Genomic DNA, 24249 nt, shown 5'->3' with positions numbered 1-24249 from the left:
ATTGGCAAGGGGCATGCTTAATGTAGAAGGTGCGCGTGGACGTCATCTGGCAGTCTTGGGGACGTAGCACATCGGTAAGTAATTCCAACATGCGAGTGAGCGGGGTGCTTACTTGCATCTTCGTTCATGCGTCCCTTGGTCGTTCGCAACTTGGGTGATATCTCCAGCAACGTTCCCTCTCTCCTTTGCTGTGCAACCACTCCTCTCGTCGTTGTAATGCTGCTGGAGGAGCAGACGATCGGCCAGAGGTCTCCATGAAATGTCGAGCGCCGCCGACCGCACATGGTGATGCATTGACAGAGGCAGTGGTGCAGCAGGAGCGAAGGGGATGGAGGAGATGGGGCAGACTTCGCCGGGAATGACCTAGAGGAGATTTTCGCTGGTGAGTGACATCTTCACAAGGGACACGGCGTGTACTCACTTCAGCACATCCCACATCCCCCGCCCGTCGTCTGATCCCCCAATCTGTCTCTCCTTCCATTTTTCATCCCAACCTTTCCTCTCTGCACGTAGCCCTGCTGCTTGTGTTAACGCCGGAGCTTCGTCGTCACCGCATCGCGTGTTGAGAACCTGCCAGCGCGGCCCTCTGGTTCTCCTGCGAGATGTGAGGCGTTAACCTGTTTGTTCTCCGCTACCTTTACCTCCGCGAATTGTGTCCGCGTAGCCAGCATGGTTGTGAGTTGTGCGTCGATGGCTATCTGCAGCAGAATCCTCGATCTGGTGATTGTCGATCGTGCGTGAGGGCGGGAGGTTGCTTTGGTTGGATAAGACCAATGTGTTGTCGTACGTGTCGTGTCGATGGGGACTTGGCGGTTGTGGCGCAAGTTCGGTGGCGCTTGTTTCACGATCGTTAGGTAAGCTTGCCGCCAGGCGTCGACTAAGATGTTGGCGCTCGTACTCACATATGCGCCAGTCTCAGGTTTCTGCTCCGCCGACTGTGTGTTCGTGCCACGCTGTTCATACCACCTGCATGCGCTCGTCGCGGAGAACAGAGAGGCCGGATCAAAATTGGAGGCAGGATTGGGATTGAGGGTGTGAGCATCCAGACTGTGCATACAAACTACCTAGCAAGTCGTACTCGAGGGCAGGAGGCCGTGTGGTGTTTCACCGTTCGCGGCATTGTATATGTAGTCGAGGTCGACGGGTCCGTGGTGGGATGGGGCGGTGGGATGGGGTCGAACTGAGAGGTCGTGCCGCAAGATCCGTAACATGACCTCACCCACTTCGCAGCCAGCAATGGCGCAGTGTCTGTGAGGAATAGGGACGGGGATGGAGGGACGAGGTTTCAATGGTTGGGAGCAGAGCTTGGTGGAGGGCGAAGGTAAGCTGTGCTACTCCGTGAGTTCTTCGTGCAATCGTTACATTTCGCATTACTCACCTCGAGCTGATGTCAGTTGGCGAGGCTTGCATCCAGACGTCAAATGTGAAGGTGGTTACGAGTGCTTCTTCGAGCTCAAGAGGTTCGACGTGCGAGGGAGGGAGACAAGGGGGAAACGTCCCATCTGTCTGGTCTGAAACCACATCACCCAGAACCACGGCCTGACACGGGAGGGCATAGGTGGCCTCTCTACCTCCTGCAGTTGAGTTTCTTGTTCTGATATTGATATCGAGGCGCGCCTGGGGAGTGGTATCGACGGCGATCTGGGCTTCAGTGGCGGAGGAGGCTCGGATTCAAGTATCTGCAATGGGAGGCATACACACATGAGTACGTGCTCGACGGGGACATTCAGACACTATGGATGAACTCACCTTGTCTTCCAGACCCCGCCTCCATTCTTTGCCTCGTCATCCGAGCGAACATCGTCAACGCTGCGCCTCTTCACAGCAAGATTGCGCTGGTGGACAAGCCTCGCGGCTGCCGTACGCTTTTTCGCCGATTTACGCCTCGTCGGGGACGGCGCTGTCTTTACCGTTGCTTGCACCTTGGCCCCCGCATTCCCATCTGCATCGCAAGGCCCATCGCCGTGGACTCCTCCTCCTTCTCCCTGCCCGATGTTCATTCAGGAAACTCGCCGCTACTGCCCGTGTTTGCAAGGGGCACTGGCTGAGGTTGGATTCATCTGGAGTTGTTGCTTGTGGTAAGTTTTACTTGGTCTGAAGGATTAGGATTGACCATACCTCTGTGTCCTTGTATTCCCAGTGCACGGTGGCGATATCGACGAAAATGATTGAGGGCGAGTTGAGGACTGCCCCGCATTGTGGCGCTCGAACAAGCGCCACGTGCTTGATCCAACTCCGCTCCGTGAGCCGACTTCGTCCACCAAGCTTTCAACTGCTCACCAACCTCTCAACTGCGCACTACGACGATGACAGCAACGACAACGAGGGGATGATGGCCTGCCCCTTCGCCGCTCTCCCTATCTCTCCTCCGTTTCCTCCTCCGTGTCGACATTATGGAACAGTACTGCGCCGAACATGTGTAACCAATTTCGCTCGCTCCGAAGACAGACGCGTGTGCTGCCAGCAAAGCGAACGAGGGGATACAGGTGAGTTGCGGTGGATATGGTAAGATATCGCCCTAAAACAGTCAGGTGAGTCTCCACTCCATTAGGAAAACCATCTGGTTCATGTGGGCTTTAGTGGACGCGCACGATGGCTGCTGCAGGAGCGCGGACGAAGCCAAACACTGGCTAGGCCTGACGCCACCACTATCAAGTTCCTTCAGACGTCAATGAATGCCCCACTTCCACCAGCCTCGCGCCTTGCGCAATCCGTCCACGACTGGCGCGTCCGGAGCTCTCACCCCACCGTTGTCTTCAAACTGGCGACCGTGTTACATCCCCCTTCGTGCCCTCACCCACACTCGTGGTTCACAGAGGAAGCTCGGAGGCGGAATGACACGCGCGCATATAGGGACATCAAATGCAACACCGGCAGTGTGTGGGTATCCGAGTCCGAGCGTACGGCCAGAGGAGGAGGGTTGGGAGGAAGGGGGATGTATAAGATAGGTGGCACATTCACGGTATGTCGTTGGAAGTTTGCGCGCATATACATACTTACAAACGGCAGGTGAGACAGGCTGAATGGCTGGCGGCAATTGGCTGGCTCGCTAGCGTGCAGCCCTCTTCGCCGCGATGCCCGTAGTCACCCCCTCGATGGGGGAGCCCCTGTCTCCGTTTCTCCATCCTGCCATCGCATTCCCTCTTTGCCGACATCCCCGTAGCCACTCCCTCGTTGGGGGAGCCCCTATCTCCAACTTCTCCCTCCACCTCCCCTCGCCGCAATCCCCGAAGCCGCCCGCAACTTGTGCAGGCCCCTGTCTTGTAAACACGTCTTCGCAGGATGACGTCAACTCTTCCTCTCCTTTCGCCGTGATGCCTGTAGCCATCCTCTCGATGGGGGTGCCCCTGTCTTCCTTTCCCCCATCCTTCCATCACATTCCCTCTTCGCCGACATCCCCGTAGCCACCCCCTCGTTGGGGGAGCCCCTATCTCCAACTTCTCCCTCCACCTCCCCTCGCCGCAATCCCCGAAGCCACCCGCAACTTGTGCGGGCCCCTGTCTCATACACCCATCTCTGCACAATGGTGTGAACCCACCCTCTCGTTTCGCCGCAATGCCCATAGCCACTCCCTCGTCGGGGGAGCCCCTGTGTCACATGGTCCTCTTGCTCACTTGTCTGCGATGCCCATAACCACCTCCTTGTTTCCCCTACCCTGTTGTGCTTTTGCCCCCTCCGTTCGCCGTGATCACCGCTCATGGTGGACCAGTGTCTACCCGTCCTAGCGCATTCGCCGTGGTCCCTTGACCTTGGGCCACCGTCTCTCACGTCTCCCATCTGCCTTTCGCCTCTGGCCTTTGATGCGCCTGGCCATCTGCTCATTCAAGTCTCTGCGCAGTAAGCGAGCTCTAACGCTTGTAACTTGTGGAAGGCAATGGTAAGTCTGAATATTCCAGCACTCACCTAACCTAACCTACCGAGACAGTCGCTCGTAAACGAGCTCCGAAGATAATATACCAAAACCCGAAACCTCAACCCCCTAACATCCTAATGCCCTACAGCCCTAGTACCTTGGCTTGGGGGTTGTGATGGGTCTGGGTTAGAGCTCGCAAATGAGCTCTAACCCTTGTAGCTTGTATGCAATGTTAATTCCGACTACTCCTGCACTCACCTAACCTAACCAGCCGAGACAGTCGCTCGTAAACGAGCTCCAGATACAATATGCCAAAACCCTAAACCTCAACTCCCTAAGGTCCTAATGCCGTAAGGCCCTAATCCGTGGGCTTTCATTTGATGGTGAGTCCGCGTTAAAGCTTGTAAACGAGCTCTAATGCTTATTGTTTATAGGCAGTCCTTAATCCGAAAGATCAATTACCTAGCTGACAATATCACTTGTAACTGAGCTCTATTGGAAATATACATGGATCCGAAGCTCCTGCCCCTTAAGTTCCTATCTCTGAAGGCTCTAATCCAAGTAAGTTGTTCGATTTCAAGAGAATAAGATAGGATTGCATGCATGAGAAGGCATGGAACCGCGTTAGAGCTCGCGTTTACGAGCTCTAACGCTCTAATACCAAGCCACATAGCTATCTAACTTGGTAGTTGAATAGTAAAATATCCATCCTTGTGTGATATATAACAGGGTTCTGGCCAATAAGTGATATGATAAGGTTGAAAGAAAGAGGTAGAGTAGCCCAGAAGTAGCAGTTTTGGGCTGACCTAACCCAGCACTAGGTCCGGAGTCAGTGGATAGAGCTCGTAAACGAGCTCTAACACTTCAATGAGAGACTCAATGGTGGGTCCGCGTTAGAGCTCGTAAACGAGCTCTAACGCTTTAAGATGAAGTTCAATGTTGGGTCCGTTCAATGTTGGGTCCGTCAGTGTGGCTACGAGTTGCTAAAGGATTTCAAGGTATATTTAATTTTGCTATCGTAGCCACAGTGTGGCTACGAGTTTCTAAAACCGTCCCTGCCATTGGGTCGAGCCAGCGACGACGGACCCGGTCGCCGGGCGGCCGAGATTGAAACTCCGTCGCGGCCCACTCATTACTAAGTAAAATATCGTAGCCACACTGTGGCTACGAATTGCTAATTAAGGTTTCAAATGTATATTCAATTTTTCTACCGCTGAGCGTAGCCACAGTGTGGCTACGAGGTGCTAATATAATATTTCTAAGGTATATAAAATTTTCCCACTGTAGCCACAGTGTGGCTACGGATTTCTGATACCGTGTTTCGGTTATCCCCACCATCTATCTTAGCCCGGCCAGTGCTAGCACTGGCCGGGCATAAGATAGATAGCGTTTCGTCGGACTCAAAGTCAGGGGAGTCAGCTCGCAAGACGTCATCGTCGCAGCCGGCCTGGCTAACGCTCGTGATCGATTTCCGGTTCAGCCCCGTGCTAATCCTGAGCGCTTCCTTCTTGATGAACGTCGCGAGTCGGAGGAGAGACTGCGGGGACTTGGAGGAGTAGCAAGAGTGTGGCGTAGATTTCCGTTCTGATGATCATCTGGGCCTGCAGCCAACGGTGGGTCGCTCACGGTGGTAAGGGCGGTAAGCTTCAAGTCAACTTGCTTGATTTTTGTCTCCCATTCCTCGCTCGCCTTGGCCAACCAAGCACGCTCCTCAGACCACTCCTTGCGCATGCTACTCCACTGCCCATCTACATTCTTCTTCCAGTCCGTCATTAACTGCTCTAGCATCCCGTTCTCAGTATCCGATTTTGCCGGCGTTTGGGCGTCCCTGGCCGCAAATGCAGAGGCAACGACAGCTGTGGCAGCTGAGATGGAGGCGGAGATAACCTCTTCCTGTCCGGTCTGAGACGTCTTCACTTTGTCCTCTAGCTTGACAACTTTTGCTTGTAGGTTCAGAATGGTAGATTGAGCCGCATCGTGCTGAGCCTGGATGTGACAACTCGGTTCCCGATATGGATATCCCCTCTCCCCTGTTTCAGTGTCCCTATTCCTACCCACATGCTTTGAACTCTCGTTCCTCCCTTTCCCAGTTATTCCGCATGGACTCATAGTCTGTTTGTATCTATTATGGTCTCTCGATAGTTACAGTATAAATACCTGGGTTGTACGTAGGTATAGGGCAGAGTCCCCAGAAATACGAACGGTTAATCCTTTCAACTTGACGGACTGACTCTACCCCCCTTTTTTCCCATGTACGTGACCGTTACCGCAACGCTCCGCATTACATATTTTTGAAAGCTCCCCCACCGTTCATCAACACCAACACTCGCAAGAGTGAACAACTTTCCCGACGCCTATAGGTCCCCCCCAGTTTGGCCCACTGGGAATCCTCGGCTCCTCCACCTCCATAACCGCTAAAACCTTTACACTCAATTATTATTGATCACCGATAAGTCCTCCCCTGAAAAAAGTTTTACTGATCATCAGATTAGATTAAAGCATGACATCGCGTATCCCTACGTCGTCAACCAGACGCTACCCTCTGCGTAGCCAGACCACCCTAGAAAAAGGGAACCCCAGTGAGTCAGATCTCACCGATTCCGGCGCTGAAACCGCGCCTGTAGATACCCAAAGACCTGTGTCAGCAGCGTCCCGCCGAAGTTACTCGGACGTGGCGGCTGCATGCGATCCAGCTGAGACCTTTGGGCCAGCCACCTTCCTCCCTAATGAACCGGATGCCGGGGATGACGGGAGGAAGACCGCCGATGGCGAGGAATTCGCCAACAACGGTGTCCAGGGACAAACCCCTGATGATGATTCGGGCTGGATACCAGTAAACCGAAAGAACAGACGGTCGCATAGCGCTTCCTCTGTAGATAGACGCCGCGATCTTGATAATGAACAATTGAGAACGATAAATGCAGCTTATGAGAATCTAAGTAATAAGCAGAAGGAAAGTCTGGCCCAAAGACAGGCTCAGATTAGTAAGGACCCTCAAGCCAAAGGCCGAGGTGATAGACTTCCAGGACCTGGACACGACAACCCATGGACTGCGGCCAAAGGGAAAGTCGCTGACCCCACTAACTGGGGTGACATCGACTTCGGAGACGACGACTTAGACCCCGAAGCACAGGCTGAGGCGTTCAAGATCTGGAAGACGGCGAAGAACCTAGGGCCGGCCAATGATCAACGTCAAGCTGGACCCTCCCGTCGTCAGACCACAGCCAGACGGTTGCCCCCTCCGATTGTAGATGACGATCGGGAATATCTTCGCCAACAACTAGCGGAACTCAAAAGGGATAACAGGCGTCTACGTGAACGCCAGAAATCCCGGACCCCAATGACTGAGGGTATACGAGCCCACATCGCGGAGACAACCGTTGAGAGACCTAAGACCAAATCCAAGTCCGCGACTAGAACTCGACCCAAGAAACAAGACGCAAAGTCAGGATTCCTTCCGAGCTCGCAAATACCCCCCAACAGCTATCTGGGTAGGGCCCTGAACTCGGTGGAAGATAGAAGAGGGTCTCGCAAAAAGGAACGAGACCCCTCGAGCGGAGACGACTCGAGCTCCTCGTCCAGCGATAGTGACGATTCGTCTGAGAACTCCGATAGCACAAGTAGTGACTCCAGTAGCTCGGACGGAAATGATCGTTATAGGCATAGGCGTAGATGTAAATCGCGCAAATCAAAACGCAAGTCTAACTTGAAACCAACGCCGCCTGAGACCTACGACGGCAGTGCCGATTTAACGTTGTTTTATCGATTCGTGAGCGATGGAACCGCTTACCTGAAGGAAGGCGGTGTCCGACGAAAATACCGTGTTCGAAAACTTGCTGCCTATCTCAAGGGTCGTGCATACGACTTCTACCTTCAACAAGTCTCCATGAGTCCAGGCAAATGGAACCTAAGGGACTTCTTCGAGGGACTCATGAACACCTGCTTCCCGATCGACCTTCTTGAACAGACTCAGATGGAGATCGACAAGCTGTGGCAGCGTGAGTTGAGTGTTCGCGACTATTCGGCGCAGCTGAAACAACGCTACGACGTCATTGGTTCTATAAGCGAACAAGAAAAGGTGGTTAAATTATGGAACGGTTTTAAACCAGTAATCCGAGCCGAGCTATATCGAGAAAAACTGAACCCTAATATATCCACCTGGGACGAGGTTGTAGAAAGAGCCGAACTCCTTGAAGTGGTTGAGAATGCCAGGCTTGGGCGCAGCGGTTATTGCGCTGCCCACGCTGTTAACTCCCCTAACCAGGGTAGCCAACAGGGTCGTTCCAAGAAGGGTAACAACAACCCCCGATTTGGCGACAAGCGGAGTCAAAACGCGACACCGACTGGCTCTAAGGGATCGACTTTGGGGAATCAGACCCCGGTGACTCCTAGAGATGGACAGAAACCCACCGGAGGACGCAACAATAGCGAAAGACACCCAAAAATTCCCTCCCAACTATCCCCTAAAGAGCTTGATGAGCTAAGAAAGGCAGGCAAATGCTTCCGTTGCAAACGTGTCGGTCACCTATCGAAAGATTGCCCGTCAACCGACGCCATGAAGAGCCACGGAAGTAAACCCCCTGGAATCCCCTCGCATGCCCTCGGTATCAACTTTGAAGAGCATGAGGCGCTGAATACCGAGGAAGACGGCCCCCTACAAGAGCTCGATCTTGGGGCGATTGGATTACAACCCGAACCTGGATTCTCCTGGGCAGATGACGTTGAGGAAAAGCTCCCTCTCCCGAACGAATCTGATGACGAAGGCTGCGACAGTATGCCCGAGTTGATAGATGTGGACCCCGAAATGGAAAGTGAGGAATTTCGGGTACCTCACGTAGTCCGCAGCTGGAATACCCGATACATGCCTCTGGGGGACCCGGTAATAAAGGCCCAAGAGGCACACCTAGACGCGGTCGGACTAGTTCTGGGATACCCCGGAGACAACGACTTTCCACGCTTGCGGCTCCCCAAGGACGATCATTTCTACGACGAACGATTCTCAATCCTTCGCATCTCTGAAGGAGAGTGCGCCGTCGTAGATAAATGGTACCCGAAGCGTGTACCGTTGGTGATGGATGCTAAGAAATTGATTAGTACCACCCAAGCGGTGTCCTATTCTTACGCGCTCCTCTGCTGTGAGAACTATGGATTTTCCAAAGCCGAGGCGGATTATTGCCGCAAGGCCCTACCCATTGAAGATATTTATGCTGAGGCCGGGAGGATACATTTAGAGAGCTGGGTCCCTTATCTAGGAGACAAAGACATAAATGTCTTCAGCCAGTATGGGAGATTCTCTGTTCAACCCTCGCCAAAAAACCCCGCGACCTACACGATCCAAGATAAATATCGGGCCTTTACGTGTGAGATCCCTAGGACTCACCTTCGGAATCCCATGTTTGATCTGCCTAATTGGTATACCAAGAAGTTAGCTACTAAAACTCTTGAGTTCTTCCACGCGCTGGACGTGATACACAACGAAACTGACCTAAAGGATCTATTCGAGCCACCCGATAAGGTATTGGTCGTGGGGGAATCCCCGAACCAATACTGTTTATGGTACCGAAGTGCTTGCTTTGGAAACACGGCCCAAACTGACGACGAACACCTGTTATGGATACGGAAAGTCCGTCGTTGCCGATTTGATGCCACCGGACCTATGCCCACAGTTATTGAGCTCAACGGTCAACAGGTCAAAAGAGGAACATATCCTGCCTTGCAACGGAATGCTTCAATAACCCGGGACCCATCAAGAGCAGTCCCGAAGCCGCTAGTGGTAACTGTTAAGGTGAATGGTCACCCAGCCCGCGCTTTGATCGATTCTGGATCCCTCGGCGACTTCCTATCGACCACCTTAGTGGATCAACTGGGGCTGAAGAAAGTGCAATTAAGCACCCCCTTGGCGTTGCAGCTGGCCGTTCAAGGCTCTAGATCCCGAATTAATTATGGATGCCGAGCGACCCTCGAATATCAAAATTCTAACAGTGAGAGGTACTTCGACGTCGCCAACATTGCTAATTATGACATTATCCTTGGTACGCCCTGGATGTTTCAACATTTAGTAACTATTGGCATTAACCCACCTCGTGTGGTTGTAGGATCGACTCACGCAGTTCCCCTTAAAGGTCCTGAGGTCACGAAGCTCTCCTCGCGATCGATGCAGGTGGTAGAAGATAATCTTGAGAAAGCTCGGGAACATCTTCGTGAGTACGCCTTACCCCTATGCAAGAAAGCCACTGACACTCTGTTACCCCCGCTTCGCGCGATCAACCATACAATACCTTTAATCGACCCGGACAGGATATACTCCTGGCGCCCTTCCCGCTGTCCAGACCCCCTCCGCGAGCAATGGAACGATAAATGGAGGGCGTACACCGCCTCTGGACGATGGCAAGTGACCAATTCCGGGAATACTGTACCCATGTTGTTGATATACAAACCAGGCACCACGCTATTGTGTTGCGTCTTCGACCTTCGCGAAAGGAATGCCAACACCAGCAAAATGACATCGCCGCTGCCCGATATCGAAGGCATTCTTCGTCAAGTCGCCAAGCACAAGTATGTGACTTCGCTGGACGGTTGTGACGCTTATGAACAAATCCGAATAGTTCCTGAGCACGTTAATCGTATGGCCGTTACTACTCCTAACGGGAATATGATCAGCTTAGTTCTCCAACAGGGCGATTGTAATGGACCTGCTACGTACCAAGCATTAATGAACCACATATTCTCCGCTTTCATTGGCGTCTTCATGGATGTATATTTGGATGATATATATATCTATTCGAACACCCTGGACGAACATATCAAACATGTTAAATCAGTGATTGATATATTAAAACGAGAGCTCCTGTACCTTTCTGAGAAGAAAATGAGGTTCTTAGTGAGCGAACTAAGTGTTTTGGGACACGTCGTAGATCAAGACGGCATTCGGATGGACTCCAACAAGGTTGACTCCATTGTAAACTGGAAGACACCCACTAACCGCGACCTGCTGTGTGGTTTCCTTGGCGCAGTTGGTTATCTCGCGGACAATATGGAAGGTGTGCGTATCCCGATGGGTGTGCTATCGTCGTTAACGGGCGATCGTGTGTCGTTCCGCTGGGAATTCACCCATCAGCGCGCGTTCGAAGACATTAAGCAAAAGCTACAAACATGGAGGGACCATCACAGAACGCCGCTAACTTATGGTCCAGAAGCAGAACCCATCTGGTTGATAACGGATGGGTGCGCTACTGGGATCTCCGGCGTGGTGGCACAGGGCAATGCGTGGCAACAAGCCCGCATAGCTGCCTTCTATTCTGCGAAGCTTAACGCTGCTCAGCAGAATTACCCGGTCCATGAAATTGAAATGTTAGCGGGTGTCGAATCGATGTTGCGACATAGAGACATACTACAAGGATGTCACTTCCAGTGGCTGACCGACCACAAGGGACTCGTCCACCTATTGCGTCAGAAAAACCTGTCCGGGCGACAGGCGCGATGGATGGAAAAGATTTGCGAGTTCGATTTCGAGCCGGTCTATATCCCTGGTGTGGAGAATGTCCTTAGTGACGCCCTGTCGCGCATCTATTCAAACGAGGCGAGTGGCATCCAACGCGCAAGGAGTGAATATACCTACCACGATGTAGTGGATGGGAACGAGCAGACGCTTGACGTGGCATCGGTTCCCATCCTCGTGGGACTGGAAGCAAAAATGGCCTCGCGCCCTCGTGCCTCTAAGGAGGACATAAGTAGGAAGCGCACAGGCGAAGCGCCCAGGGTTGAGTCCAGCGCTGACTTTGCAAAACGGATGGCTACAAAACGTTTCGTGCTCCACGGCCCTGGAGAACGAAAGGAGGGTGGGATCATGAGGAAAGAACAACCTTTGCAAAAGCTCACTATCACCCTACCCGCTAAACAGGCTGGACAAACAACCAGTACTGCGTACTCCGAGTTAGGACCCACACGCACAAATAAGGACAAAGCGGCAGTGCTTCCTAGTTCAGAGGGTCCCACGTTAGAAAAACCTCAATTCCCCGCTCCCACCATAATGGACATTGTGAACACCTACTCCAATGGTATTAACATTACCAACAAGATAAAAGGAAGATATAACGAAGACACCGTCTTTCGAAGCATAGTCGCGAAATCCAAGGAATACCGCAACTTCGAATTAGACAACGATCTGCTCTACCTCAAAAAAGCAGGGCGCAACGTACTTTGCATTCTGCATGTGCTAGTACAAGGACGAAACATCAGAGAAATCATCATAGCCGAAGCCCACAGTCTTTTGGCCCACTTGGGAGCCAAAAAGACCCTAGACTATCTCAGGGAACATGTGTGGTGGAAGCAGATGGTGAGTGACGTTCACAATTACTGCGATACCTGCATGACCTGTCGAAGAAGTAAACCTAATAATCAAAAACCCTACGGCCTCCTCCATCCTCTCCCCGTCGCTTCCAGACCATGGGAAGCAATAGGAATGGATTTCGTAGGACCTCTCCCCGAGTCTAGGGACCGAGACGCTGCGTATGACTCGATAACTGTTGTTATTGACCTTCTAACGGCCATGGTCCACTTAATCCCAGGACGAACAAACTACACGGCTATGCACGTGGCCGAACTGGTGTTCGCCGAAATATACAAACTACATGGACTACCTCGCGCGATTATCAGCGACCGAGACGTCCTCTTCACCAGTCGGTTCTGGAAACGATTGCATCAGCTTATCGGAACGGAACTTCGAATGTCGACAGCATACCACCCACAGTCTGATGGGTCCACCGAGAGGGCGAACCGAACGATCACCCAGCTGCTGCGCCAGTGCATTAATCCCAACCAACGAGATTGGGTATTGAAGCTGCCCGCTATTGAGTTCGCCATCAACTTAGCGCGCTCCGACAGTACTGGGTTCTCCCCCTTCTTCCTAAACTCCGGCAGAATGCCCCGGTCCATGCTATGGGACTCCCCCAAACCAGATGAGTTCCCCGGAGTACGGACCTTCACCGAGCGAATTCGAACGGCCACCCTAGCCGCTCACGATGCTATCCTTGCAGCCCGCGTGAAGCAAACAAGGGACGCCAACCAACACCGGAGGAAAGCCCCTTTTGAAACAGGGGACTTGGTATATCTCTCGACAGAAAATATCAAATTCCCCAAAGGGCTAGTTCGAAAGTTCCTGCCTAAGTTTATTGGTCCCTACAAGATATTGAAGAATCACGAGAACGAGGCCTTCACGATCGAACTCCCCTCTCGCTTGAAGCAAAGAGGAATCCACGACCAGTTCCACGCTTCCCTCCTTTGAATCCATGTTCCGAACGATGATCGACTATTTCCCAGACGCCTGGACACCCAGATCTTTGAGGTCGAGGATCCCGATCCAGAGTGGGCCGTCGAAGAGATTATATCTCACTCCGGATCCCGCGAAAACTCTATTTTCGAAGTCGCGTGGAAGTCTGGCGACATTACCTGGCTTCCATATGATAAAGTCGCTCATCTACAGGCGCTTCAATCATGCCTAGATATTTTGGGTTGTTCTGCCGTAGCTGAGCTACCTCCTGGCTCAGGGTCACCCCCTAATGATCCACAAATCAGCATGTCCTTGATATTCATACCTTCCCCTTTGCCCTATTTGAGTCCCTTTTATGAAGACCCTCCTTCCCGTTCGCTCCCCCGCTCCCGCGACCCCCCCAAAATTACCCAACCTGCCAGAACCAGCACTCACCGTCGCTCTCCCTCGTTTGACCTTTCAGACCACCCCGTCCTCCTTCACATCATGACCGAACTCGAAGAAGGATTTGCCACTGTAACCGTTGACGCCTTGGGTAGCCCTGGCGAGGACTCCCTTGACATCGCCGATGAGGGCGTGATGTCCTCTACCCCTCCTAATCCCGCTCCCGCTGAACAACCCCCGGCCAGCGCCCCCAACGCGCCAGCCCCAAAAGTCGCGCAGGATAATCAGGTCATTCCCACTGCCACCGCTCTCTCTCGTGACCAGAACTTCCCCCGTCGAGACCCCTCTCCTCACCCTAATCTCCAATTCGTGCGCGCCGTCGACAACATGCCGTACTCATATGAATTCACCAACCCCTTGTCCGGCGTTAAAATCATCGCCACTATTACGGACGTTTGGTGTGTCCACATCGTCGCCGGCCACCTTCGCTCCGGCAAGCACCTCGAGTTCTACAAGAACAACTACAGTGATCTGTACTACAGCATCGTTAAATGCTTGAATCAGGAACCTTACCTCCTCGAACGAAACTGTCAGCTCCCTATGATCACCGAGGATGGTCTAGTCCTCAGGCTCGGCAACCACAATCCCAGCGCCTTCATCCTTGGGTTATTACCCCTTAACCCCGCCAAGGGTAGCGCCGCGAAGCAGGAAGTAATGGCGCATCCCATTCCTCGCCACTCCAAAAAGCTTAAAGGGCCCGCTCCGATCGACGACCCTCCTGCTCGTCGACCCGTACACCCTGAGGACCCCTATTCCCAACTCTACGACCTAGAGCCGTCCCTCCTCTTCCAGAGTGTTGTATCACTTGCTCGCTCCAACAATCAAGAACTTCAGGAGCTCTGAGCCTCCAAGGAACGTTCCCGGGTGAAGCACGCTGAGCGCATCTCCCGTCGTGACAACCCTCTCGCGGAGTCGTCTCGAGGCCCCAGCCGCCGCTCTCGACTTCACTCCAAGCCCATCTTCGTTGACCAGTCCCACCTCCGCGATGAAGACGACCACTCCATGAACGTCGATTAAATAAAAGTTCCCTTCCCCCTTGAACGACGGCCTCCTTCGTTTTATTTCTTTCTTTTGGCCGTCTTTCCCCTTTTTATTTTCGAACAAGCTTTACTTGTCCGAGAGGGCGTATGTGACAACTCGGTTCCCGATATGGATATCCCCTCTCCCCTGTTTCAGTGTCCCTATTCCTACCCACATGCTTTGAACTCTCGTTCCTCCCTTTCCCAGTTATTCCGCATGGACTCATAGTCTGTTTGTATCTATTATGGTCTCTCGATAGTTACAGTATAAATACCTGGGTTGTACGTAGGTATAGGGCAGAGTCCCCAGAAATACGAACGGTTAATCCTTTCAACTTGACGGACTGACTCTACCCCCCTTTTTTCCCGTGTACGTGACCGTTACCGCAACGCTCCGCGTTACACTGGAGAGACGCCGTCAACGTCATGAAGCTTTTGAACTGGTTTGAAAGCAGTAAAAGCCGACTGTTCACGCCTGTTACCGAAATTCGGCCTTAACAACGAAGGTGGTGCGTCAATATGAAGGACGAAGGGGGAATGGGGGATTGGGTGGGGGTGGAGCAGTCTTGCGCGTCAGGCTCGATGCTCGATTCGAGCTACGCTCTGAGGTTCGCCGTCTTCTTCTTTCTCAGGTATCGCGCTTCGTCTCTAACCCTTCGTGTGTTCCATCTAGGTCTCCCTTCTCTGACCTCTCTGCCAATGCTCGGAGTTCGACAGCATTGACAGCGTCTACGTCTGGCTTAATCTCCACGGTACGTTCTCCTTTGTTCTCCTCCGACATTCGTACCATATTCAACTTCTCCTCTGTGCCCTTTTTACGCCTGCCCTCCCTCTCATCCCTTGTTCTCTCCTTCCTCTGTCCTTGCTGCTCTTCGTTCTCGTTGTCTTCCTCGTTCTCGTACACTCTCTCCCTCTCCCTCAGTTTCGCAGATCGAACGCCTTACCCAGCATTGACATCCCCATCATACCCGCACACCAGTGTCATCTACGCTACCCGGACTCAGGCGAGCCTATACGCCCACTTCCCCACCTTGAACACGTACTCACACAGTTCACTGACACCTCACACCGCGTCCAGCGCCGTCGCGACTCGCTGCAAACGCAAACGCAAACGCACTCGTACCCGGGGGAGGGGCGAGCACGCAGCTCCACACCTGCACTGGCACTGCAGGAGCGTGGATATATTGGGACGTGGGTGCGGACGTGGTGGATGTGGATGTGGATTCGGGGCGACGTGAGGCGAAGCGAGTGTCTCTGACGTCGCGTCGCCTTACGTTTCGTTCGTGCATCTCTCCCTCCTCCCCCTCGTTCTGTATCTCCCCGTTCTCGTTCGCATTGTCTCCCCGTTCAAGCGCCCTCCATATCGTTCGCCAGCTTCACGAGCTACGGGCGCTGCGAGTAGCGCCACAGCGTCTCCGCGCTGAATGTCGGCCCGTGTTGCTCCCGCGCCAGAACATGTGTTCATCCGTCTTGTTCGCCCACGGCGGGTCGTTCGAGCGCGGGTGGATGTCGTCCACCCATGAGATGAGGCTCGGGAGCTGGAAGTTGTGGTGGACCATCGTGTTGCAGTACGTCGCCTGCGCGGACATGGGGGACTGCGCGTGGGGCGTCGTTGGGGGTGAGGCAGGAGTTGCGCGTGCGAGAAGAGGAGGGGCGGTCTGTGGCAGAGGTCCATCGCGTGGCGGTGGCCGTGTATGAAGGTCTTTTCTTTGCGCGGGGCGGCCGGGTTTAGGACCCTTGCTATTCTAGTGCGCTGGGAGGGTCGATGGAGGGTGTTTCCATGATGGCTCAGGCATGTCGCTGCCTGCGGGAACAGGTGAGTCTGGCCTAATGTTTGAGCATCATGATCATGCTTACCTGTACCCTTTCACCTCGTTCTCTCGATTCCTGACACGCCGCAAGTCAAGTTCGCCCGTCGTGGTGATGGCGGCTTTGTTTGATGATCACATCGTATCGACGAGGGAGGCTCTGGAGTTCGTATGTCAGGAGAAACGAGGGCGAGGAGAAGACGAAATTTGTACACACCTTATACGCTGATTGCCTGCCCAGCCAGGATAAGTTCGTGCCTCTGCGCGTTTGGTTGGCGGCGAGAGGACTTGAAGGCGGCGCTATGGCGCTCGAACCAATACCACGTGAGCGATCGAAGTTTGCTCCGTTCCGTTGTGTAATTCCGGACTTACTACTCAACTGCTCATCGACCAGTCGACCACCTCGATTCTTCATTCTCATGTACACTGTCGTAATTGACTCGCAATGTTGACCCTATCTAGATGACTGATCAGTCCGATGGCCGAAGATCTAATGGATTGAATGGAGCACCAGTACGTACACTACTTACATTTCTACTAGTCCCGTACTCAAGTTCATTCCAGCCAACGCCCGACGACGCTCCGAAACACCGAAGAACGACGGTACCCATAAGCGCAGAGGACCGTACCCGGCCATTGCAACGTCGCCAGCCAGCACTCTACTCGCGCGCAAAGGCCGTACAGAGGCGGCAGCTCCCATTCCACACCCATCCAACAGAACGAGCTGCAAGATATGCGCCAGAGAGACACACACCAACGAGAGGAACATAATCACAGTCATCTCGTTAACAGGGTCAATGCTCCTCTGGCAGCGGCACGTCAAAGGAGAGAGGGACGGGCGGGCTTAGCGACGGAGGGGAGAGGATGGTTGGATGCTCGCGAATGGAACAAGGTCAATGGTAACCAAACGACACTGGCCAGCAGCGCAAGGTGAGCAACACTTCACGTGCGTGGATATGGAACAACTCACCAATGTATTGCTTTCCCAGCGCCAGACCTAGCGTATCCCGATGCTCCGATACGGCGCCTTCCCGCGCGTTGCGCCATCCCCCCGCCCAAGGGACTGCAAACGCCTCACCCCGCCCAGTTGCCCAACGACGACACGCAGTGAGATTCCGCCGTAGCGATCGCGCGCGCTGGTGAAGGGGCTGGCGATCCCTTGGTTATGCTACTTCCCGTTACGCAAGGGCGGTGCACATCTGGTCGCAGAGTTGCTGCCGTCGAAGACGTGCGAGGCTCTTGAGGCCTTGAGGACGCTCAATGGCGTCACCTTCGACGGGGAACAAGAGAGGGCGACGTGGGTTTGTAGTAGGCTGTTGGTAGTCGGTGGTAGCTGTTTTGAGGGTCAAGTGAGAGAGTTGCGTCGGATTGGGTGTTGGGACGTGGCGTGGGCGTGCTGCAGTGCGTGAGGTGAGGGGAAGTCGGAGTGGCTGAGTGAGGACGGGGATGTATGCGGGAGCGAGAGGGAGGAAATGGAGGGACAAACAGAGGGGCAGATTGGCAGGGTTGCGTTGCGTTGACAGACGATCGTGTGTGCGAGGGGAAGGGGAGTTGTGAGAGGAAGGGAGAAAGGGTGGATTGGCAGAGTCGAGTTGCGTAGGCGCGTGTGTGAGGGGACGTGAATGAGAAAGGGCGTTGACGTGGTGTTGGTGCTTAGCGTTAGCCGTCCGCGGACCATCAGGGATGTTGCGCCCTTCTTCTCCGTGTTCACCTCCCCCAAACATGTTACTCCAGCCTCTCAGGACCTTTGGGCGCTGCCTCAAACTGTGACTCTGCCTATGGGTGCTTGCTGGAGGGGCTCGTGGCATCGTCTTTGTTCCGCCAGCGTTGGTAGTCCCAGTAGGCGGCCGCACGCCGACCTCCTGCATCTGTACCTGTTTCGGTTTGATAGTAGCAGCCGCAGAAGCAACTGGTGACATAGGCTGGGTAGGCGAGCTAGGCATCGTAGCGGGACTTAAGGGCACCGGGAGGCCAGCATCACTCGCCCTTGGTTGAGGATGAGTTTGGAAGGTAGGTGATGTGGGCGACGGCACGGGTTGAACCGGAGGTAGCATCATACGACAGGCCGGAATAATGTGATGTCTCCGGACCTGGGCAGTGCGCGCCCACGTTGGCATCCACACCCACCTCCCCTCGCGTCGTCACCCGTCCTCGTCAGCATCCAACGTGGATCTGCGCGCACTCGCGCGGGAGCCTAGGGCGCATCGAGGCTGGGCACTGAGTACTGCGGTCTCGTCGTTAGCTTAATGCTCGACGCTTGAAGTGGAGACGCACGCACGCATCTTCGTTGGTCCCGACCATTCTGTGATTTGGTCGTTTGGTCGTTCGGCCGTCGGGATCAGAATCCCGCACCACGCGACTCGGCTCGCAACGCGCGTTCGTTGGCGTGCCACGAGCCGGGTTCTGCGTTCAGTGTTCTGTGTGCGTGAGTTTGCGCTGGGGATGTTTGCATTCTACGTCGTGCGTCGTGAGTTGATGAGTTGGGCAGGTGGCGTGGTGGCGCTGGTATTTTGGAGGTGAGTTTGCGTTGCATTGGGGATGGTGCGTGTGCGTCGGGTGACGTGTAGCCGTGTCAGCTCCAGACGAACGCAGACGAGGGCCTGCACAGTGGAAACCCGTTCAGGTCAGCGCAAACGCATGACGAGCGAAAACGAGGTGGGTGCGTACCTCGTTTCTTTTCCTTTGTTCTCTCGTTCTTGTTCTCGTTTTCCCATTTGCTTCCTTCGTTTCCCCCGCAGTGTCGTGTTGAGGATTATTTTTTTCGAGGGCGTGGGTGCTGACTGTGGAGATTGAAGAGTGTGTCGGCGCCGGCTTGGGCGTCAGGACGCGTTGGAGGGCCGTGGGCTGCGTTCGCGGCGTGCTTGGGAGTTGGATGCGTGTTGGGGCGCGTGGCAAGGTCGTGGTGCGCTCTGGGCCGCGTTCACGGTGTGCTTGGCGGGCGGGGAGGTGGGTAGGAGTTAGCGACAAGTGTAGCGTCTGAGTGATCAAGTGCGTGAGTAAGGTGAGCAGCGAGCTAACGAGGTGCTCACCGACGTGGTAGCCAATCATGGACTGTCTGGAGGTTGGCAGTTGAAGTTTGGCGGTTGGTTGATAGCGTTTGGCCTTGGCATCTTCGCTTCGCCGCCGCCGTTAACAGCATCGTCTCCTCATTGCTGCTGATGTGGTCGTTCGCGTAGCCTGTTCCCGAGGACCCATGCCCGCACGTCCGCGCGTCCTCGATGTCGTCTGCACATCCCCCTTTGTATGCACACTCAGTCCATGTTCGCTCGGTCAGTGACATCGACGCACCTCCGTATTCTGCGTTCCTTTGATCCCATCTTTGTCTAACCCTAAACTTCCCCAAGGGTATCATTTCCAGGACGAATCGTCGTCAACAAGGGTGGGTAACCTAATACAACAACGGCGGCGATGGCAAGTCATTCACCACATGCACACTCGCGTTGAAGTTCCCCATAAGCTGCCTTTCTGCCGCCCACTCCTTGATCTTATCAAAGTCGCGACATCGGTGGACAACATCGCCGCGCGGAAACGACTGCCCGGCCTCGTCATCCCATTTCCAGACGATAAGGCTGACGTCCGCCGAACACATGAGGGACTGGCGGATCGAGTCGAGGTAGTGGCTCATATGAGCTTGGTTTCCCGGGAGAGAAAGGCGCATGTCGGGGTAGTGGTCTGCATAAAGCGTTTTGCGTATGCGATTATGGCATGGTGAAACGGCGGTAGGTAGAAAGCCATTTACGATAGCGAATCAAGTACTCACTAGGCAGTGAAGTTCATGGAAGACGTCGAGTTCGACAATGTAGTTGTCTTCGTCCCCTGGTATGGCCTCCGTTGCATTTGGGAGCCGCTTGGCCTGGGAGGTAGGGATGCGTGATATACCCACTAGAGTCGGGGTGAAATCGCTGAGAAATTAGTGCGGATGGTGGTTTCACGTACAGTTGTAAAGGTCCTCCCAAAGGTCATCGAGTTCCTTTGAGGATGGGACTTGGAAGGGAGAGACATTGCGTCCAAAGCCGTTAAAGAAACGGTGGTACTTGTACGAAATAGCCTCATTCGCGGGAGCTAGCGGGGGAATTGACCTTGGGATGTGAATAGGGTAGAGAGAGAACAAGCACATACAGAAAAGACTGTTCTCTTCAGGTAAATCCGTACGCCAGACGAGTACGCCGATAGTGACGAACTGAAGGAGGACGATACACCAAAGGACTATGGGCGAATTGATGATTCGAGTGCACCATCGTGAAATACAGTATTCGTCACGGCTGCGGCGATGCTGCTCGCCCAATCCTAGTAACTGTTCCTGAAGGTAGTCCCCATGCTCGATGTTGACACGATCGTCGAATACGGTCAGTCCGTCGTTGGAGGCCAGCTTACTGTACGACATCTTTCGCCGTATCCGTCGTAATCTGCGTAGTTTGGGCCGTCCTAGAAATCAGGAAGATGGAGGTCTCGCGGGCCTGACATCGGTGGGAATTCGTGAAGCTCCAACTGCCTTGTCAGTACAGCTGAGTACAATGGGGGTACAAGAGGCCTTGAAGCATGCTATTAGGGGATGCATGGTATTTGATGGCTCTCGATGATCCATTACGATAGCCACATTAGCATTCATAAGATAAGAGACGCAAACATGCCGGCACGACGAGGCGTATGTGCTGGAATCTTTGAGCAAGATAGCAAGCAGGCGTGAAGCAAAGCGGTAGCGAGAGCAGCATCGTCACTGCAGGTAGGACAACGCCCTTCCGATCTAGTACGCAATCGGCGTAGGAGGTGGAGGGACGAGCGCTGAGAATCGAATGGTCAGCTCCGTCAGGAAACGTAATATAGCCTATTCCATGGCCAGAGGAGAGCACGATCAACCGGGGTCAGAAATCTGCAATTGGGACGAGAAGCATGAGCAAACGCGAGATTCAAATACGCACTCTATTGACTCTATTTCGCCGTCGCTACATCATATAGGCTCTATCAACCTTGTACTCGAAACCCAGATGTCGTCCTGGAGAGTTCTTGCTCTAAGCATGCCCTTGTCCGAAGACCACTATAGAATTGTCCGCGTAGCTTGTTGATCTGAGGAATCTGAGGATAGCTGTCGTGTCCTGCGATCATCATTTTCGGAGGACGTACCATGGGCCAGGCAGTGTATTGATACTCCCAAACACCACGTATGCCCTCCTTGTTAGAGACATGCGCCGATGCAGCATATAGCTCGTTTTCGTGCCAATTTTGTGACTTCCGTCAAAGTGCATGAAACGTAGAGACGCCGTCGAGAAACCAAGGACCATTCATGTACGCACACTATTAGGATGCGCATATACGATTTGCCTCCCCTTCGCTAGAGTATGGGTACTCGGGAGGCACGTTGTAGAACTATATCATCCCGAAATTCATTGTCAGGAACAACGGATATCGATTCTCATATACTGATATACACAGGGACAAAAAGACTAGAATCGAAAAGACCGTCAACTTCGTTATGGTTCTGCACACGATCCGGGCACTCACAATGAACACTGTCAACCGCTGAATATCCCAGTAACCTCCGCTACTTTGACGACTTTCCCTGATTTTTCTTGGCAGTCGAACTCTGGCTCCCAACCTGATCAACCATACCGATCCCTTCCTTGTTCCCTGTCGCATCTTTGGACGGCTTTTCCATGTGTTGTGGAGACACGGCGTCGACGGGGTTGTTCAATTTTTCTCGGGCTTCTTTACCAGCGTTCTTAGACTGCTTTAGTGGATCTACGAACCGTCAACGATGAGCATAGTTGGGTGGATGTATGCGTACTTTTTGACGAAGCTCCAGAACTCATGAATCGAGCAAATGAGGCCCTGGTGAAGGCGCTCGGGAAGACGACGCAGCGAACTGGGATTATTGGAGACATGGTGGTGGTTTGAGTTTGAGGGAAGCAACGGCTGTAACATGTCGGGGTGTCTTTGGAGTGGACGTCATGGTGGCACTGTGAACTGGGCGCTTCCGTTGTCGGCTCCAACATCCCAGGTATTACAATCTCCGAAGCAACTCCGAGACTTCCACGCGCACCACGGTTACTTCTCAGTCCAGATACTTGCTGGAGAGCTAGAGAAGACATTCCCAGATGGAAGCAGACACGGTTACTGTATACGAAGAGACCGACGCCACCGAGACGGCTCCACTCTCCTCTCGCACTTGAACGCTGTGCTTTCGACTTGACTAACACGCAACCCCTGCCATAAACCACCAATGGCAACTCTGTATAACACCGGGTCCGAAATACCTCCAGCGCACAGAGTACATCATTTTGGACGTACAATCATCGGTCTATACCCAACGGCAAACACGCGGATAGAGGTTATACCGACACATTATCATATCATACGAAAATACGATAGTACCCGATATAGTCCGCAATCTTTGCATAATCGCGAACACATTTGCGGATTACAGTCAACATGGACTGAGAGCGTATGCAAGAGGGAACGCCGCCACCAGATATTGGACCTGAATAGTTGTAGTGGCAATGCAATGGGTAGGCACGCGCTCACAGTGATGAGGTTCAAGAACTCACTGGCACCAAAGGTCGCTGAACAGGATAAGAGGCGAATCAGGGTCTACTGTCGATACACCCTTCGCCCAATCACGACGCCACGCCTCGTTCTTCTGGCACCTCCACCGAACTACCCGAGTTGTCCCGTCCCTCGCATCACGCGTGCACCTCACATCATCCATCATCGCCTCGAAACACTCCAATCCTGGCAATTCCTCAAAGATATCCGCGACCGTGCACTTCTCCTTGCCCGTGACGCAGTTCCCCCACACAAGCAGCAAGCGCAGGTTCTGGAAGTTCCTGCGTTTGGATCTGTCCTCGTAGCGCAGGCGGAAGAAGAACCATCCCAGATCGACGCCGCGCTCGTGCTTAGACGCTTCATCCATAATCGCGGTGACGAACCAAGAGTGACTTTGCAACCAAGGTGTTCGTTTTGGCTGGTCTATCGGTGCCTGTCCTCTTTGATCAGACGTCTTAGGGTCGAGCGGGCGATACGACGCGAAATGGAACCCATACAATTGAAAACTGAGCACTAAATACGACAGCGCTCGTAACTGCACGCAATCATTCATCACAAGCCCTCCTGAATCGAGTGTCCAGTCAAATCAATGAGGCTTCGGCCTGCGGGTGCCCACGACCGTATACTCAATCTTCCCGGTATCTGACCGCTCGGGGTCCGCCCAAGCTTGCGGTAATACTTGGCGCATTGGGTCTTGCCAGGGCTGCTGTATTTCATACATAGGCGCGGCCGGGCCAGGAGGGTACACCGCTGACGGGTCCCTCCAGTCCGTCGGGAAAGGCGGCATAGGATGGCGCGTCCAATTGGGCGCAGGTGGCGTGGGGTGAGTGAGTGAGATTGAAGGGAGAGTCGGAGGATTTGATTGAGAACGCGGGGATGTCGATTGGGTGAGTGGCAGTGGAAAGACGATGGGCAGGGACGCTGGGCGGGGTGAATGCGTGTGCAAGCAACGACTGGAGGGGATACTGGACGCGGGAGGGCGTGTGATTGAGGAAGGGATGGTGGCTGAGGGCCCGAGGCCCTGGCCTCGTGTCCACGTATCGTGGCCTGACACATACAGATGTCGCGCACGATCAACGTCGTCAAGGATGTCGAAGCGGTAGAAACATTGGTGAGGGCGGGAAAGTCCGCGCCTTCGGCTTGCGTTCGAGCCCAATGGAGGGCGGTTGAGTGAAGGGAGAAAGGAGCAAATTGGCGGCTCCGAACGGGTTGAGGGCCAAAACTCTTCTACCACCCCATTCTGTGTCGACAAGCCAGGAATCCCTCGAGTCGAGCTTAAGGTGGTAGGGGCTTCAGCGATTGCGAGAAGCGAGCAGG

The 24249-nt window shown here is 53.8% G+C and overlaps 7 protein-coding genes across 7 annotated transcripts; 2 read left to right on the top strand and 5 right to left on the bottom strand.

Annotated features, from left to right (window-relative positions):
- Positions 1-1064: 1064 nt before the first annotated feature.
- Positions 1065-2392, bottom strand: PC9H_009088 (uncharacterized protein; the record flags this gene model as incomplete). The annotated part of the gene is made up of 4 exons (XM_036778595.1): positions 1065-1326; positions 1379-1567; positions 1750-1985; positions 2300-2392. 4 exons carry the CDS (start codon positions 2390-2392, stop codon positions 1065-1067), a joined length of 780 nt encoding a protein of 259 aa, XP_036630023.1.
- A 2937-nt stretch (positions 2393-5329) lies between these two features.
- Positions 5330-5962, bottom strand: PC9H_009087 (uncharacterized protein; the record flags this gene model as incomplete). The annotated part of the gene is made up of 1 exon (XM_036778594.1): positions 5330-5962. The coding sequence occupies one exon, from the start codon at positions 5960-5962 to the stop codon at positions 5330-5332; it is 633 nt and encodes a 210-aa protein (XP_036630022.1).
- A 7465-nt stretch (positions 5963-13427) lies between these two features.
- Positions 13428-14408, top strand: PC9H_009086 (uncharacterized protein; the record flags this gene model as incomplete). The annotated part of the gene is made up of 1 exon (XM_036778593.1): positions 13428-14408. The coding sequence occupies one exon, from the start codon at positions 13428-13430 to the stop codon at positions 14406-14408; it is 981 nt and encodes a 326-aa protein (XP_036630021.1).
- Positions 14409-17570: 3162 nt separating this feature from the next.
- On the bottom strand, positions 17571-18335 carry KIN1_4 (serine/threonine-protein kinase KIN2; the record flags this gene model as incomplete). The annotated part of the gene is made up of 1 exon (XM_036778592.1): positions 17571-18335. The coding sequence occupies one exon, from the start codon at positions 18333-18335 to the stop codon at positions 17571-17573; it is 765 nt and encodes a 254-aa protein (XP_036630020.1).
- Positions 18336-19780: 1445 nt separating this feature from the next.
- PC9H_009084 (uncharacterized protein) lies at positions 19781-20776 on the bottom strand (the record flags this gene model as incomplete). The annotated part of the gene is made up of 3 exons (XM_036778591.1): positions 19781-20064; positions 20149-20274; positions 20329-20776. 3 exons carry the CDS (start codon positions 20774-20776, stop codon positions 19781-19783), a joined length of 858 nt encoding a protein of 285 aa, XP_036630019.1.
- A 1155-nt stretch (positions 20777-21931) lies between these two features.
- Positions 21932-22271, bottom strand: PC9H_009083 (uncharacterized protein; the record flags this gene model as incomplete). The annotated part of the gene is made up of 2 exons (XM_036778590.1): positions 21932-22128; positions 22175-22271. 2 exons carry the CDS (start codon positions 22269-22271, stop codon positions 21932-21934), a joined length of 294 nt encoding a protein of 97 aa, XP_036630018.1.
- Positions 22272-22915: 644 nt separating this feature from the next.
- PC9H_009082 (uncharacterized protein) lies at positions 22916-23435 on the top strand (the record flags this gene model as incomplete). The annotated part of the gene is made up of 2 exons (XM_036778589.1): positions 22916-23339; positions 23392-23435. The coding sequence occupies 2 exons, from the start codon at positions 22916-22918 to the stop codon at positions 23433-23435; spliced, it is 468 nt and encodes a 155-aa protein (XP_036630017.1).
- Positions 23436-24249: the final 814 nt, after the last annotated feature.

Source organism: Pleurotus ostreatus (assembly GCF_014466165.1).
Source record: "Pleurotus ostreatus strain PC9 chromosome Unknown scaffold_6, whole genome shotgun sequence".
NCBI classification, from domain to species: Eukaryota; Fungi; Basidiomycota; class Agaricomycetes; order Agaricales; family Pleurotaceae; genus Pleurotus; species Pleurotus ostreatus.
The sequence above is the reverse complement of the archived record's forward strand: the minus strand, read 5'-3'. Positions and strand labels throughout refer to the sequence as shown.